Source organism: Notamacropus eugenii, chromosome 1 (genome assembly GCF_028372415.1).
Source record: "Notamacropus eugenii isolate mMacEug1 chromosome 1, mMacEug1.pri_v2, whole genome shotgun sequence".
Classification (NCBI taxonomy): Eukaryota; Metazoa; Chordata; class Mammalia; order Diprotodontia; family Macropodidae; genus Notamacropus; species Notamacropus eugenii.
Genome location: NC_092872.1, coordinates 506,866,758 through 506,883,683, shown reverse-complemented (window position 1 = coordinate 506,883,683; position 16,926 = coordinate 506,866,758). Strand labels below are relative to the sequence as shown.

At 37.1% G+C, this 16,926-nt stretch overlaps 1 protein-coding gene across 1 annotated transcript in view; it reads left to right on the top strand.

Moving 5' to 3' along the window:
• The window catches only part of VAPB (VAMP associated protein B and C), a 64,609-nt gene that overhangs the window by 36,039 nt on the left and 11,644 nt on the right, over positions 1-16,926 (top strand). Inside the window, exon 3 of the mRNA XM_072633444.1 lies at positions 16,396-16,499. Coding sequence (XP_072489545.1) covers positions 16,396-16,499 — 104 coding nt within the window. The remainder of the gene's footprint in view (positions 1-16,395; positions 16,500-16,926) is intronic.

Here is a 16,926-nt window from a genome sequence, read left to right as displayed (position 1 = left end):
GAGAAAATTGAATGGGAATAGAAAGGAATATACCTTTTTTCTCAGCAGTATATAGCACCTACGCAAAAATTGACTACATATTAAGACATAAAACTCTCACAACCAAATGCAGAAAAACAAATAGTAAACACATTCTTTACAAATCATAATGCGGTGAAAATTCAGTAATGGACAATGGAAAGAAAGATTAAAAATGAATTGGAAATTAAATCCTCTAACAGTAAAAAAAAAATTGAAGTGAGTCAAAGAACAAATCATATGAACAATTGATGATTTCGTTCAGCAATGATACAACATACCAAGTTTTATGGGATGCAAGCAAAGTGGTACTTAGCAGAAAATTTGTATCTCTAATTGCTTACATCAAAAAAGTAGTGAAAAAGCAGATCAATAAATTGGTCATACAACTAAAAAATCTAGAAAAAGAACAAATTTAAAACCCCAATTAAACACCAAATTGGAAATCCTAAAAATCAAAAGAGAAATTGATAAAATTGAAAGTAAGAACACCATTGATGAAAAAAATAATAAAATAGATAAACCATTGGTTAATATAATTTAAAAGAAGAAAATCAAATTACTGTTATTAAAAATGAAAGGGGGTGAATACACCACCAATGAAGAGGAAATTAAGATAATTGTTAGGACCTATCTTGCCCAATTGTATGCTAATAACTTTGACATTATAAATGAAATGGATGAATATTTCCAAAAGTATCAATTAACCAGATTAACAGAAGAAACAAAATATTTAAATAACCCAGTCTTAGAAAAAGAAATTGAACAAGCCATCAGGAACTTCCTTAGGAAAATCTCCAGAAGCGGATGGATTCACAAGTGAATTCTACTAAACATTTAAAGAACAATGTATCCCAATACTATATAAACTATTTGGAAAAGTAGGCAAAGAAGGAATCCCACCAAATTCTTTTTACAACGCAAATGTAGCGTTAATACCCAAACCACAAAGAACCAAAACAGAGAAAGAAAATTGTAGACCAATTTCCCTAACAAATATTGATGCAAGAATTTTAAATAAAATACTAGTAAAGAGATTACAGCAATATATCACAAGAATCATACACTGTGACCAGGTGGGGTTTATACCAGGACTATAGGTCTGATTCAATATGAGGAAAACTATCAGCATAACTGACCATATCAGTAGTAAAAGCAACCGAAATGCTATGATTGTCTCAATAGATGCAGAAAACACCTTTGACAAAATACAGTGCCCATTCCTTTAAAAACATTAGAGAGCATAGGAATAAATTGAACTTACCTTAAAATGATAAGTAATATTTATCTAAAACTATCAGCAAACATTATTTGTAATGGGAATAAGCTAGAAGCTTTTCCAGTACGATGAAGGGTGAAGCAAGGATGCCCATTATCACATCTGTTATTTAATATCTATTAGAAATGTTAGCTGTAGCAATAAGAGAAGAAAAAGGAATTAAAGCAATTAGAATAGGCAATGAGGAAACAAAACTGTGACTTTGCAGATGATATGTTATATTTCAAAAATCGTAGAGAATCAACTAAAAAATTACTTGAAACTATTGTTAACAGTTTCAGCAGAGTTGCAGGAGTCAGTAAATCATCAGCATTTCTATATGTAACCAACAAAGTCCAACAGCAAGAGATAGAAAGAGGAATTCCATTTGAGGTAACTGTAGACAATATAAAACATTTGGGAGTCTACCTGCCAAGACAAACCCAAGAACTTTATGAACACAACAATAAAACACTTTTTACACTAAGTCAGATCTAAACAATTGGGAAAATATCAGTTGTTCATGGATAGGCCGAGCCAATATAATAAAAATGACAATTTTATCTAAATCGATTTATTTAGTGCCATTCCAATTAAAAGATCAAAAATGTATTTTATAGAGCTAAAAAAATTATAAAATTCACCTGGGAGAGCAAGAGCTCCAGAATATCAAGGGAATCATTGGGAGGAAAATGCGAAAGAAGATGGTCTGACCATAGCAGATCTCAAACTGTATTATAAAGAGGGAATTACCAAAGCAGTCTGGTGCTAGGGGTAAGAAACAGAGTGGTGGATCAGTGGAATAGTTTAGGTATTTTCATATGACTGAATAACTCAATAACCAGGAAAAGATTCATGTAGTGCTGATATTCTGTGATTCTATAAACATTTGTTCCCTGAGTCCAATAGTGTGAGATGGAATGGGCTCCCTTCCCTTTCCTATGTTTTCTGCTTCTCTTCTACTGGGTCTTTCTGTCAGACGTGGGCTTCTAAATCGAAGTGTGAAGAAAGAGAGAAACAAGGAAACTATTCAACAGTGATAAGAATCCAGGGAGTTTGGAAAGAATGGAGTTAGAGTCTTGGTTTCCTTGCTTCTGCTACTTAATCCTAATAGCCTCTTGTAAAGCATTCTTGTTGTCCAAATAGAATTTGAGCATAATCACAATCAGCAGATTAGAATTACTGATTTTAATAACCACCTCCTTTATTTTGCCCATAATAAAGCTGAGGGGAAAGACGGAAGCCAGAAACATGACGTCCACTACTGAACACTGTGTTCTTTAAAAGCTGTTATATAATGTGCATCTTAATAATTTGTCATTTTTGAGAGATCCAGCTATGCTGAAAGACACATTTTTAAGTATCAGCTTATTGATTGATTGATTTTGGACATGGATGAGTTTGAAATGCTTCTGAAATATCCAGGTGGAGATGTTCAGGAAGTAGTCCGTGAGGACTATGTATTTTGATTTGAGAGTCATCTGTGTAGGAATAATTGTACTCAAGGTAGTTTATGAAATCCCAAAAGGAAGGGATGCTATAGCAAAAAGAAGACCCAGGACTGACCTTTAAAGAATATTCACATCTAGGAGGGAGACAATAATAATTCACTGGACAAGTCTGAAGAGAGGTCAAATAGGTCAAGAGGTAGGAGAACCAAGGGGAAGCAATAGAACAAAATTTGGAAATTGGAAGGGACTTCAGGTACTATCTAGTCTAACTCATATACAGAAAGAACCCTTCTTAAGAAATAGCCAACAAGTGGTCCTCCAGCCTTTCTGTCTAAAGACTTCTAGCCTGTCAAAGTCTCTTGAATCTCTAATTTCTTCTGCCATATTGATTTTCTTTCCAAGTGGTGTAGCTTATCATCAGCTAATGATGATCTTATACCATCAGTGCCTTTATCCAATAATTGATAAAAAATGTAAACGCTGGAGCAAGCTCAGAGATCCCTGGGGTACTCCTGAAGACCCCTTCCATATTGACATTGAATCATGTGAACAAATATTCTTTAAATCCAGCCATCCAGCTAGTTCTGAATCTATGTGATTGTATTCCATGCATATCTCTCTACCTTCTCTACAAGTGTAGCATGAATTGGGACAGTCCACATTGTAGACATAAGTGTTTGAGGCACCTGAAGACTCTTAAGAAAAAGATAATTGAATTGAACAGTGAAGGGGTCATTGGTAATCTTGGAGAGAGCTGTTTCCATTAAGAATTTTTATTGTTAAGGAATTATCCCTACCTATAAAGGAAGAAAATCTTTTAAAAAAAAAAAAAGTGAGGTGGGAAGATGGATGTTTCACTTGAATGGATCATTCAAGAAGGAGTGTCCCAGGTGAATTAAGAAAAAATGTTATGTATCACATACTACTTAAAGGCTAGACCTCAGAGAAAAGAATCACTGAAAACACAAGATGAAAGGGAGTTTAGAGACCATCTAGGCCAGCTGAACCCTATTCTTTTACAGATGATGCTGCAACCCAGAGATAATAAGTGTCTTGCATCACCTAGGTCTGCTGAACCCCAACCTAGTACTTCTTTCCACCATATTAGACTGCCTACCAGATTTTATAGAAGGTGTTCACCATTTGACAAATACATGAATGAGAGACAGTGTGGCCAGCCTTAGAATCAGGAAGACTTGGGTTCAAAGCTATCCTCTGACACTTAAAATATGGGTAACCTAGAGCCAGCCACTTCTTTCAGTGCCTCAGGCAACTTTCTAAGACTGACTTACAGATTCTGTTAAATTAGAAGAGGAAGTTCCTTCACTGAGTTCCCTTATGTGGCTGAAATCACAGATCTGCCTCCCTCCCAAAAAAAGGAAGAAATACACAAAAGAAATTATCTTAGGAAGTAGATATTTCCTCTTTGCATAAAGTTTTATTTAAAATATAGTCTGCAATTTATATATTAATGTATGCTGTATAAAATATAACATAAAATTCTACTTGATATTTCCAGGATCGCCCTGCTCACTAAAAGGAAAGTTGTAGCACATGAGAAAGAAGCAGCCAGAACATTATTTTGATCTCATTTTCTGAAAACCCTTTAGATAAAGGAGTAGAAAGTATGTATGTGTGTGTGTCTGTATCAAATATATCTTCTTTCCTAACTCTCTTTCACTGTCCCAGCCCTCACCTGTTCTCAAGAGAATGATGTTGTCTGGGTCATCCAGCTGGCCTGGGGACCAGGCTTTGGGAATTCTATAAATCAGTGATGTGATCTGGGGAAGCCAGGCTTTCTAACTGTCAGGTAGCCACCAGAAATGCTGTAAGGACTTCTCAGCTTTCAGGTTAACTTGATATTCAAGGGAGCTTACCTAATGCTTCAAGAATATTCAAGACCCATGATATCATATTACTTTGAACTCTGGAGTACCTTTCATTGAAGGATTGAAAAGCAACTGTTGGCATGAGGGGATCAGTGAGCATTATTTGGGTTTTTTTTGTTTTGTTTTTTAATGATCCACACGACAAAATCAGGCAAAATGAATTTTGTTATCCTGTGAGTGAACCAAGTGTATTAAAATGTACACTTAGGTGAAAGGACAATTCTTGACCTTGGTCACTCAGGTCCATAGTGAGTAGCATTTGTAGTAGTAGCAGTTTGGGTGTCTATCTATTCATATTCTGTCATATAGTCTTATGAAATGATAAGACCTGAGTTAGGAAGTACAACAGTCTCTGAGAGAGCAGAGTTTTTTCTGTAGAAAGTTAAGCAGCCTTCCCTAACTGGAACAGAAGCCATGACCTTGGTCTCTTCATCCTCACCCTAACACATTAAACTTGAATTTGAATTGCATCTGTGTGTGCATGTTTATATATGTAGAGAGCACATGCTTTCTGGTTTACAAAATGCCTGAATGCATTGTCTCACTTAACCTCATGTAGGGCTTACAGTTGTCCCATTTTATTGGTGAAGGCTAAGTCCAAAGCAAACAAAACTTTGTAACAATTGCTGAATTTCTAGATACCCTTTCTGTTCAGCACATATACAGATATTCTTCCCTCCCGCCATCACCCCCCATCCCAAAAGAAAAAAAACCCAAATTCAAAGCCCTGTCATTTTTGAGAGACATTGTGCTATACTTTATCAAGAACTGGCTAGGCAGACTTGGAATCAAGTCCTGTTTTTGACACATACCATTATGTGGCCTTAGACAAGTCACTTCTCCTTTCATTGCCCCCAGGCAATTCTCTTAAGACTTTTTAGTTGCCTAAGTGATAGAGACCTACTTTGGCAGAATGAAGCTTCCTCACCTAAGAGTCAGGTCTTGTATCAGTGAAATCACAGGTCCAGTGCTTGTCCTTAGCCATTGCTTTTCAAAACGTAATATGGGGAAATATTTTTGGGATGGTCAGATTTTTTAAAAGTGTGATAAGCTACTAGATATGTTTATAATGCTACTGGTTAAATGTGAGGGATTCTCCCCCCACCCTTTCACATTAGAAACCACGTCAACCAACAGATACAATAGGTAAAATGATAAAATTGTAATTCTGTCGAGAATGCTTACATTTCTTGTAATATGCCAAGTTTAACATATTTTGTATTCTTCACTGAATTTTGATTTCCCCAAAGCAGCCAATGTTCTGTTATTTACAATTCAGTTTTACATTTTAGTTGTGCATGTGTTTCCCAAAGGATACGCATAATATGAGAGGGAGGAGGAGAGGATGAGAGAGCAGTTACACTTTATTCTGTGATCCTAAGGAGTTAAATTGTTGTAGGTTTTTTTTTTCTTAAGACTGTTGTTGAAATGTGTTTTAAATTTAAATTCAAAGAATTGAAGATGAGCATAGGGCTGTCTTGTTTGGCCTTTTAAAATTACATAATTAATATAAAGTTCTTCCAGGCATAGACTGAGGAGGTGAGCAGCAGCTCTTTCTTTCAGAATGATGACTTTGGCCAGTTAGTGTAATTAGAGTGTTATTTGCAGTTTACAATTCATCCTCTTGAGATTTTGCTGACTCTGCTTATTTGGGCTGCTTGGTTGATCTAGAATAGCCAACCCTGGGCACTGGCCTTTTCTGAGAAGTGCCAAGGATCTGAGTGTGCAAAGCTTTTAGACAACCAGGAATTTGTTTATCAGAAAAAAATGCTGATAGTGAAAGCTGAATTTGAGAAGTTTTATCTATTTCTTGGCCACTTTCTTTCTTTTTTTTTTTCTTTCCATAGATAGAGTTTGCTTTGAAGTGTCTGACAAGAGAGAGTGTGGACAATAGAATGTTTTCTAAACTATCACTGTCAGAGAAGAGAAGCCCACATTGGTGCTTAAAAGGCTTGGTAGAACTTTGACCAGAAAAATTCAAGTTAATTGTGCTTTAAAAAAAAAAAAGTTACAGTGCTTGAGAAGTGTTTCCAACAGTGTTATCTAAGTTCTGATAAATAGCCAAGAACCAAAAAGGTAACACGAAATAGAATCCCTAAAGTACACATCCTTTACTTATAAGAGAATCAGCCCTTTATTCAAAACCTATTTACTCTTAATTTGTGCATAATTTGAATAATTGATTATGTGATTTCCCAACCACTAGCAGATTTGAAAATGAAGTAGGCACTGAAAGTGAGAAGTGACAGGTGACCGTCTCATATTGAAAAAAACAGAAAAATAATAAATAAACCCTTTAATATTAAATAGTAGCATTCTAGGGTCATTCATATGGGAGCACACAGACTTACACTTTTTTTGGAAAGGCTCTGTTATGTTAATTCTAGAAGACAGTAGAGGACATAGGATTCAAGGGTTGATTAAATATTGAAAGAATTAATTGGTATTTCTGACAAAAATGTGCCCAGTGCTGTAGTGGTTGCTATAAATTATCAAAAAAAAAAAAAGTATTAAACGTAATCCTTGCCCATAAATACCTGATAGTTTAGTTGAAGAGGTAAAGACTAATGCAGACAGAAAGAGAAAAAAGGAAAACAACATATATATCAATATGTAAGAACTCTAGACTTGTCATCTGAGACACCTGAGGCTGTAACCTCTTTTAGCCTCATTTTTGTCATATGTAAAATGGAAAGAATAATAGACCCTCCCTTACCTGGTTGTTATAAGGATAAAATGAGATAATATACAATGCTTTGCAAACCCTAAAGTGCTATACAAATGCTGGTTATTGTTAATCAGCAAGCATTTATTAAGTCCTTACTGTGTGCCAAGCACTGTGCTGGATGCTAAGGATTAAAGCAGATATCAAACGGTTCCTTTCTTGAGGAGCTTACAATCTGGGCAGACAAGCCACTGGCTGAATTGAGAAAGGCTTCAGGTAAAAGATCCAGTCAGGTCAAGTCAAGAATTAAGCTTGGGGCTAAATGCTCAATAAATAGCACAGACAGACACTGTACTAAGAAGTACTGAGGATGCAAGGAAAGGTGGCACTTGAGCTGAAATTTGGTAAAAGACAGAGGTTAAAGATGAAGTTTCTTGTTAGATGGCTGATTTGGCTGGACCCTAAAGGGCAGAAAGATAGGTCTATAAATGTGAAAAGACTGGAAGGGTAGCTTGCAGTCAGGTTTTGGAGGTCTTTAAATGCCATAGAATTTATATTTTGGATTGTAGTGGCAATAGAGAGCCATTACAGTTTGAGTAGAAATTTGAGTAACATGGTCAGACCTGCACTTTAGGAAGATCATTGTGGCCCTAGGTAGAGGGTGGATTGAAATGAGAAATTTGAGGCAAAGAGCCCATTAGAAAGCTATTGCAGTAGTCCAAGAGTGATGATAAGGTCCTTACTAGGGTGGAAGTGGTGTGAGTAAAGAGAAGAGGACAGTCATAAGATGCAAAGTACAATTCCGAAAATCAGTCAGTATGTACTCGCTGTGAGTGTGGTGTCAGAGATGGCTCAGAGGGAGGAATCACCGCTGAGGGAGGGGTGACTGATCAGACAAGGATAGATGAGTACTGAAAAGTAAAAAGTTGGATAAAGAGAAGAGATCCAAATTGTTGATTAAGCCAGGCATAGTTGTTTAGATTTAATTTAATAGGGAGTCATTACAGGTTCTTGAAAACATGAGGAAGTGGTGTTTTAAGAAAAGTAATCTTTCTGAAGTTTGCCAGATGGATGGGAGGAACCATTCAAAAACAGTTGTAGCAATCAAGATATCAGGAGGAAAGGACCTGGACTAAGATGGTGGTGATGAGAAAGGAAAGAAAAGTAAGAATGGGAGAGATGTTTTAGAAGTGGACTCTGTCACCTAATTTATATTTTTGGTCATTGGAAAAGTTGTCATTGTCATTTGCTTAGTTTTCTTTGGGAATTTCATTTGACAAAATCATAATTTCTTCTAGACTTATTTGGTTTTTGGAAATAGTACGTACATACTTTTCTTCCTTTGAAGAAGCTCCACAACTACTGAACTCAAAATCATTCTGTAACAAAATCTTACCTGGTCATTTTTATTTAACTGAACACTACATAGCAAAGGTATTCAGTTGAATAAGGATTGTCCCAGAATCATCATCCTACTGAAATTGATAATAGCTGACCTTCATGCAAAATTTACAAAGTACCTTATGCACATTCTCATTTCATCCTTATGACAAACCTGTAAGTATTTATAGGTATTCTCATTTTACATATGAAGAAACTGAAGCTTATAAAAGTTGTGTTTTGCTTCTTAAACATAAGCTAGTATATTAGAATTGAAACTTGAAATCCTGCCTCTCCTCGTACTACATCCAGCTCTTTTTCCTATAACATGCTAGGTTGGCGCAATGGCTAGAGGACCAGACCTGGAGTAAGGAAGATGTGAGCTTACATTTGGCATCAGACTCTTAGTAGCTGTGTAACCCTGGGCAAGTCATTTAACCCTGTTTGCTTTAGTTTCCTGATCTGGAGAAGGAAATGGCAAACCATTCCACTATCATTGCAAAGAAAATCCCAAATGGAGTCACAAAAGTCAGACAAGACTGAAATGGCTGAACAGCAGCAACAGACTGTCTGAAAATAAGTCTCAGTTAATACTGTGGCAAAAAATATCTTTTAGTCAGTTAAGATTTAACTTCTAAAATGTAACAAGTCACATTTAATTTGTCATAATTTACATGTATGCAGCTGAAAGAACAAAGGAGTGTGCCATTAAACTTTAATGTTCTTTCTTACACAGTTCATGCTGGTAGATTATAATCAGGTTTATTTTGACATAAAGTAACAGAACCAAAAAATGTAAATTTGAACTTTTTAGTTCCTTTGCTTAAAGCCAAGTACATTGAAACGTCCTGAAGTTTCAGGAAATTTATATGGCTATTAGATATGGCTATTAGACTAGCTATTACTCATTTGATCAGGAGTCCCAAGAAAGAATCATTAATGTTTCCAAATTAATGCTCAACATCTTTCCTTCCCTGCCTCCCTCCCTCTCTTCCTTCTCTCCCTGCCTTTTTTCTTTCCTTCCTTCCTCCTCCAGTAACTGTTTAAATCTGTAGTTGGGGGGAGGGAGGGGGAACATCCTGGAAGTTCACAGACTTGCCACAATTTCCATTCATACTTTAAAAATTTTTGCATTGACATCCTTGTAATTCTGTTATAAGACATCCACATTTTTATTTCATAAGTATTCTAATTCTGGGAGGGAAATTTGATACCCCCTGCTGAGCTACTTGATAAGGTAATCTGTTACCACCAGCAACTGTTCAGTTAGAGTGCAGTGTTCACATTCCTGCTCACTTGGAACCCCTAGGGATATAGAAAAGTTTCCCCTTTAAATTGCTAAATCTAGCCATGCAAATTATAGAGAATTTGAATTGAACCTTGGAGACCATCTGGTCTAGTGGTATTCATTTTTGGTTGTATTTTAATCAGTTGACAATTTTTTTTTACTATCAGAGTAATAAAGTCTACAAACTTTAAAAGCAGATTTGTAGTCCTTGCCACCTTTTCTTCCCAACTTTTCCCAGTTCCCCTACCCCCAAGCCTCAGGGAGCCACAGTACCTGGAGGCAACTGCCATGGAAAATTGGGGGAGGGGTGTTTGTTTCTTTGGGTTTGGTTTTGTTTTATCTGCCAGAAACGTAGCTTGGGAAGCAAAACTAATTTAGCTATAGGATCATGATTTTACAGTTAGAGAGGGCTGTAAGAGTCTAGTAACTCTCTTGTTTTGCAAGTGAGGAAACTGAGGCTCGGAGAAGTTAGGGACAGTGTGACACAGTAGTAGTAGGGTTAGCTAGGATTAGACCGCAAGTCTCCTAGTTATGAATCCAGTGTTTATTCCTTTGGATCATCCATAAATTGAGAACATTGCATTAAAAGAGTCAATATCTGTGTCAGCTGGTCAGTTGTTAGGCAAAGAAGGACAAAAATTTGATTAGTTTCATAGAAGGGTCCCCTGAGATTGTTAACAACTTATATATAAACTCTTGTGTCATGGTCGTCCCTTTGTGTCTCTCCTCTCAACACTGATGGGAAGCTCAGCAACTGGCCTTGGAAGGATGAGAAGGAAGGGAGGATCTTCTCTAATTCTTGCATCCAGATTCAAAATCTTTGACTTACCTTCACCCTTTCTTCTCCCCCTTAATTTCATATCAGATCAGTAATCAGTTCTTATCAGCCTACCTCTTCACCATCCTCTACTCTAGTTTAGACTCTCATCACTTCTCACCTAGATTATTAAAATAGCCTCTTCATTGTCCTCCCTGCCTCCATCATCCTCTCTTTTACAGTCTATTCTCCACACAGTAATCAAGTTGATAGTCCTATAACATAGGTCTAAGGTACAGTCCCTACTCAAAAGTCTTCAGTAGCTCTTAATTGTCTTTAGGATAAAATACACACTAACTCTGTCATAAAATCATACATAATTTAGCTCCCACTACCCATACTTGAAAGTTGTTTTTTTTTTTTGTCATTCCAAACTTGGCGAACATTGAAAAAATGCACATTTCCATATAGAACAACCTGGAAAAAGTCTTGTCTGTGAAGCTACAAGTCTCCATTTACATATAGCTTGCATTTTTTTTCAGAATAATATCATTTTGGCACAATTTCCAAACTGTCTTCCTTGTTTTTGTCTTGCTTTGAACCACCTTCTTTTCTGTGCATTTTAAAAAAAACTTCAAAGACCCCTTTTTCTTCTCTCTCTGTCTCTCATATCATTGGTAGTTCCCTACTGGGAAAAAAAAAATTTCTTATAACAAATAGGAATAGTTAAGCAAAACTCATACATGTGCTGACCTTGTCCAGAAATGAATGTCTCAATCTAGATTCGAGTCAAGCCTCCTTCCCCCACTCCTATCAGGTGGTAAGGAGATGGCATCCTACATACCTTTCCAGCTATGTTCTCTGTTCGGGTCAGACTGGTCTGTTAGCTGTTTCCTGAGTGTGACGTTCCATCTCCTCCTCCCTTTGGTTTCTCAGAAGTGGTTCCCTGTGTCTGCAATAGTCTCCCTTCTTCATCTGTGTATAATAACCTGCCTTCCTTTTGAAACACAACTGAGGTGTGCTTTCAATGAATGCAAAGAATTAATTAAGTGCTTGCTATGTGATAAGCACTGTGCAAGATGGTGGACATGTAAATAGAAAACTGAGACAGACCCTGCCTTCAAAAAGCTTACATTTTAATGTGTGAGGCCTGCCTTGAGTCAGTCTCTTTCTCTTTCTTTCTCTGTCTCCCTCTCCCCCTCCCCCTCTCCCCCCTTCTCCCCCACTCACTCATTTTGTATTGACTTACCTTGGCAAAGTCACTTAACCTCTCAATGCTCTAGACAGCTCTTTAAGAATGTTAAGTTATGCAGATGCTCTGCATCAGTAAGTTACCTCAAGAAATAGAATCGTTTTGCTAGTTCGTTTCTACTACGTTTTGGATTTTTATCTGGCCTATCTGTGCATCTGCCACTGATTCAGTTGAATTCAGCAGACATTTATCACTCTCTTTCATGTTCAAGGCATTACATTAGATGCTGAAAGGGGGGGTGAAAAGATGAAAAATTACAGATCCCTCCTTCAGGGAGCTTGGGTTTTTCTGGAGGGAATATGACATGTGCATAGCATAATACGAGGCAGAGGGGACAAAGACAAGATCTAGGAAAATTTGAAGAGAAAACATTGTCAGCTAAAGATAACAAGTAAGACTTTTTTCTTGGGAAAAATAGTACCTCAGATCAGGTACTCTTGAAGAAGAGAAGGAGTTGGGGGATGGAAGGACATGCTGCTCATTACAGATATTCCTACAGTGGGGAAGAGGAGGGGGAAAGACATTCAGTAAACTTCTGTGAAAAATTCAGTGTGGAGGCAACGGTTCCAATTGGAGAGTAGCTTGTCCATTAGAACCAGACTGGAGAGAACATGAAGGAAACTAAAGCAAAACATAAGAAGGGGATTAAGAGAGCACAGTACTTTGTGCATAGTAATAAAGGTTTATTGAATTGAGTTGTATTAGTACCAGATTTTAGAAATAGCTATATTCTATCTCATAGGAAGTCACTGGGCAGCTAGGTGGTGCAGTAGATAGAGCACCAGTGCAGGTGTCAAGAGGACCTGAGTTCAAATCTCACCTCAGACACTTGACACTCACTAGCTCTGTGACCTTGGGCAAGTCACTTAACCCCAATTGCCTCATCCTGGGTCATCTCCAGTCTCATCCTGATGAATATCTGGTCACTGGATTCAGATGGCTGTGGAGGAGAAGTGAGGCTGGTGACCTGCACAGCCCTCCCTCCCACACTCAAAACAAAGTCAAGTGCAAGTCATGTCATTATTTCTCTGATGGCATGGTCTTCTTCGGCAGCAAAGGACGAGCACATGCTGACATGAATAGGAAGTCACTGGATGTTTATGAGCAAGAGTCAGATCTGTCCATTAAGAACTGAAAATGACAAGGAAAAAATTTTATTTGGGAATAAATGAGTTCAGTTGTATAGCCTATCTATCACTAGGAACAGGAACCTCAGGGCCAAATTCTTGATGTTGGTGCTTAGGTAGGGGATGCTATGGCTTCCAGTAGTACCTCACTGAAAAGACATGTTCTAACTTGAGCACATGGGAATCCTTTCCATTCTAGTGTGGAATTGTAGGAGTAAAAATATATTTAGAAAGTTGCAAAAGCTAAACACCAAGTATGTAGTTTATTTTATAGGTCTTTTGTGCTTAAGTGACCTCCTCCCTTAATCAACTGCTTATCCATAGAATGAAAGTATTTATTCTAGCATTTTGTTTTTTTAGCTGGATTGGGGCTTTCAGATACTTATCTTATGAAATGTTTGCTTTCTAACGTATTGATTTCTCCCCTTGCTGCTTAAGCCCCACCCGAAAAAAAAAGAATATTCAGACTGCTTTGGTATTCTCTTCTCACAAGGTCATTCGTGGCAAAGAGCACTTGAATGAATGTTGTGAGGAATATGCCAAGGGCATTTTTAAAGAATAAGGATTTTTAGTCCACCAACATTCAACAAATATTTAAGCATCTACTATGTTTGGAGGTGTTAGAGGGGTGGAAAGTGTCCTGCCCTTACAGAGCTTTATAGTCAAGTAGGGTGCAAACACAGATATGTCATATTTTGTATCAGATGAGATGATAATAATTGTAAGACATTTAGCTCAATGTCCAGTAAGTAGTAAGTGCTGCATAATGTTAGCTGTTATTAATATTGTTGCTGATTGTGTTAGGTACAAGAAAAAAGTGATGCATGAGATCAGAGGGGAAAGTTCTTAACTGATTTAAAGTGGTTGTAGGAAGGCTTCATACAAGGTGAGTTGGGTTCTAAGAATAATACAAGTGAAGGAGGTTGTGAACAGGGAGATAGAGGACATCTCATGGGGAATACTGTGAGCAAAGGTTCAGAGGTAGGAGATGTTTCAGATTTTAATAGTTTCTAGAGGTGAAAGGGCCCTTAGAGATTGTCTAGTGCATTCTCTTCCTTTATAAATGTAACAGCAGAGTATCAAAGAGGTAAAATAACTTACCTAAGATTGCTTGTGTATGGATAGCAAATGGAAGAGCTGGAATTTGAACCTCAGCCATTTGACTCCTAGTGTTTTTTTTTCCCTTCCTACATTCTTCTACCCTCATTGTAGAAAAGAACTCTCTGCATCTAGAGCAAGTATGAGAGTGGCCCTCTAAGACTTGGGTCTACATCATGAATATAGAAACTGGGTTGTGTGATTCTGTGAAGAAAAGATGAACAGCTATGAAATGTTATTATGGAATCTCAGAACAGAATGACTTTCAAACAGATACATATGTTAAATAAATACAGTGTTACTTACCTACATTCATTATGAGTGGTGTTAATTGGGCTGGTTACAGCCTTGCTATTTCCTTGCTTTTCCTCTGTGTGTAATTCTGTTTCAGGGGAATATCATTTTACCCACAGTACACCCACATTGGTATAATCATCCCTGGTTATCAAATAGTGGTTTGGACAGTCTTACTAGACAAGATTTTCTTCTGGAAAGAAAATTTTCATTATCATGTTTTCTGTCTTCACTTCTTCGTTACCCTTTGACCTGTGTTAAAGATAAAATTTATTGACACGAATCAAGTCCTTTTTCCTAGAGTACGATAATATGAACCCAGTGACTTTTTAATGGAAAAGAGAAATTTCTTTCCCCTCAGTGAGTAATAGAGGTGTGTTCCCTGGGTCAAAGTTTCAGAGGAAAGGATGTGGGGGTGTGGATGTGTAAACCTAAGGTGGTATTTTCTTATTTTCTTTCTTGGCTTTTATTAGTACTTGTAGTTGTTGTTCAGCCATTTCTGGCATTCGTGACCCCTTTTGGGGTTTTCTTGGCAAAGAAACTGGAGTGGTTTGCCATTTCCTTCTCCAGAAAGTACAGCAAACAGGTTTAAGTGACATAAAGCAGCTAGTAAGAGTCTGAGACCAAATTTGAATTCGGGGAGATGTGTCTTCCTGACTCCGGGGCTGGTACTCTATCTACTGTATCACTTAGCTGCCCCATTAGTACTTATGCTTAAGTGAGAACTACTTCTTGCATTCTCTTGGGAAAAAGGAATGTAATCCAGGCATTTCTTTGTTAACTATCATGAAATTTAAAAATTTAAAGTACTTTTTAAAAAGTCCTTATATTTTAACCTACGATTACTGATTTAGAGCTGGAAGAGACCATCGAGGGCCATCTCATCCAACCCCTCATTTTACTTTGGGAAAGCCAAGACTCAGAATTTGTGTCTTTCCCATGGTCACCCAGATATGGGATTTAAACCTAGTTCTTCCTAACTCGAGCTCTGACTATCCACTAGACTGTGCCTTCTCTAAGCCATGGTTGCCCACTTCTTAAATTCAGAGGGCAGGAGTGGAATATTCAAGTGTTTGAAACTGTTGTCTCTAATAAAAAGATATATTTGTATTTTCAGTCCTTCCCCACCTATTTTGGGTAGTTCATATTTGGAAATATGAAATATGAACCATCTAGAACCATCTGGACCTCCATTTTGCTATGGGTTCAAAGAGGCAACAAGCTGTAGTGGCTAGAGAATTGATCTTGAGGTCTGGTATTTAGCATTGTAACCCTGAGCAGGTCATGTCATCTTACTATATTTCAGTTCTGCCACCACCCTTATAAGACAGGCGTAATGATTACCAATATTTACTTCATAGGAGTATTTTGAGAAAAAGAAAACTGTTTGGAAACTTTCACATCCTAGAGATATATTATGTGGTATTATTTCTTTAACACTTCTGTTTGTCCTGTTGTCTGTTAGGTGGAAATAATCATATTTACTCTCCTTACCACACAGGATTATTGGGATGCCCAAATTAGATGCATGTAAAAAGCAGTGCTAAATGTTAGGAAGATACAGAGATTGGATCTATGATTTCGTTGATTTAGGAGGCTCACAGTGATTGACTCTGTAGTCTTGGAGATTTGCCCAAATCGCTGAAAGGTTAAAAAAAAAATACTTGCCCAGGGTCACCTAGTCAGTATGTGTCAGATACAAGGATTGAACTAGCTCTTTCTGGCTGTATGACCAACTCTAAAGTACTGTGCAAATAAATGTAAATACTTTGAAGAACTGATGATTTCATCTCCTCCTAATCTCCCCTTATTCCCCTCCAAAAAAGAAGTTTATGGGATTCCTTACTATTGCATTCTTATAAAATGACCAAAAATGATACAAGTCTGATTCAACCTAATGAAATATTTTCTTCCTCAGTGATGCTTCAGCCTTTCGATTATGATCCTAATGAGAAAAGTAAACACAAGTTTATGGTTCAATCTATGTTTGCTCCGACTGACACCTCAGATATGGAAGCAGTAGTAAGTACTGAATACATCTCTCTTTTTTTTTAAACAATTAAATAAAACTGCCTGGGCACAAATTCGTGTCTGCATTCTTAAAAAATTAAATCAAGTCATTTAGGTATGAGTGATATTTTTTAAATTTTTAGATTATTTTTCTGGTATTTCCTAAAATCAATGATTTTTTCTCTTTCCCCACCTCCAAACAGTGTGAGGAGCCCCATAGAACCTGACAGTTTGAATGGATTCTTCATTTGTTTTCTGCATCATGAATTTAGGGACATAGGACTTTTCTGTTTTTATCTCAACCCTCCAATTTTGTTTTCAATATAACCACGTATTTTTTAACTGTCTCTCTTGCTTTGAATAAGGAGATAGTAGCAAATAACTTTCCAAATGCTATCAATACATGAAGGAAAATAAGATGATGGGTCTTTGTAGGACT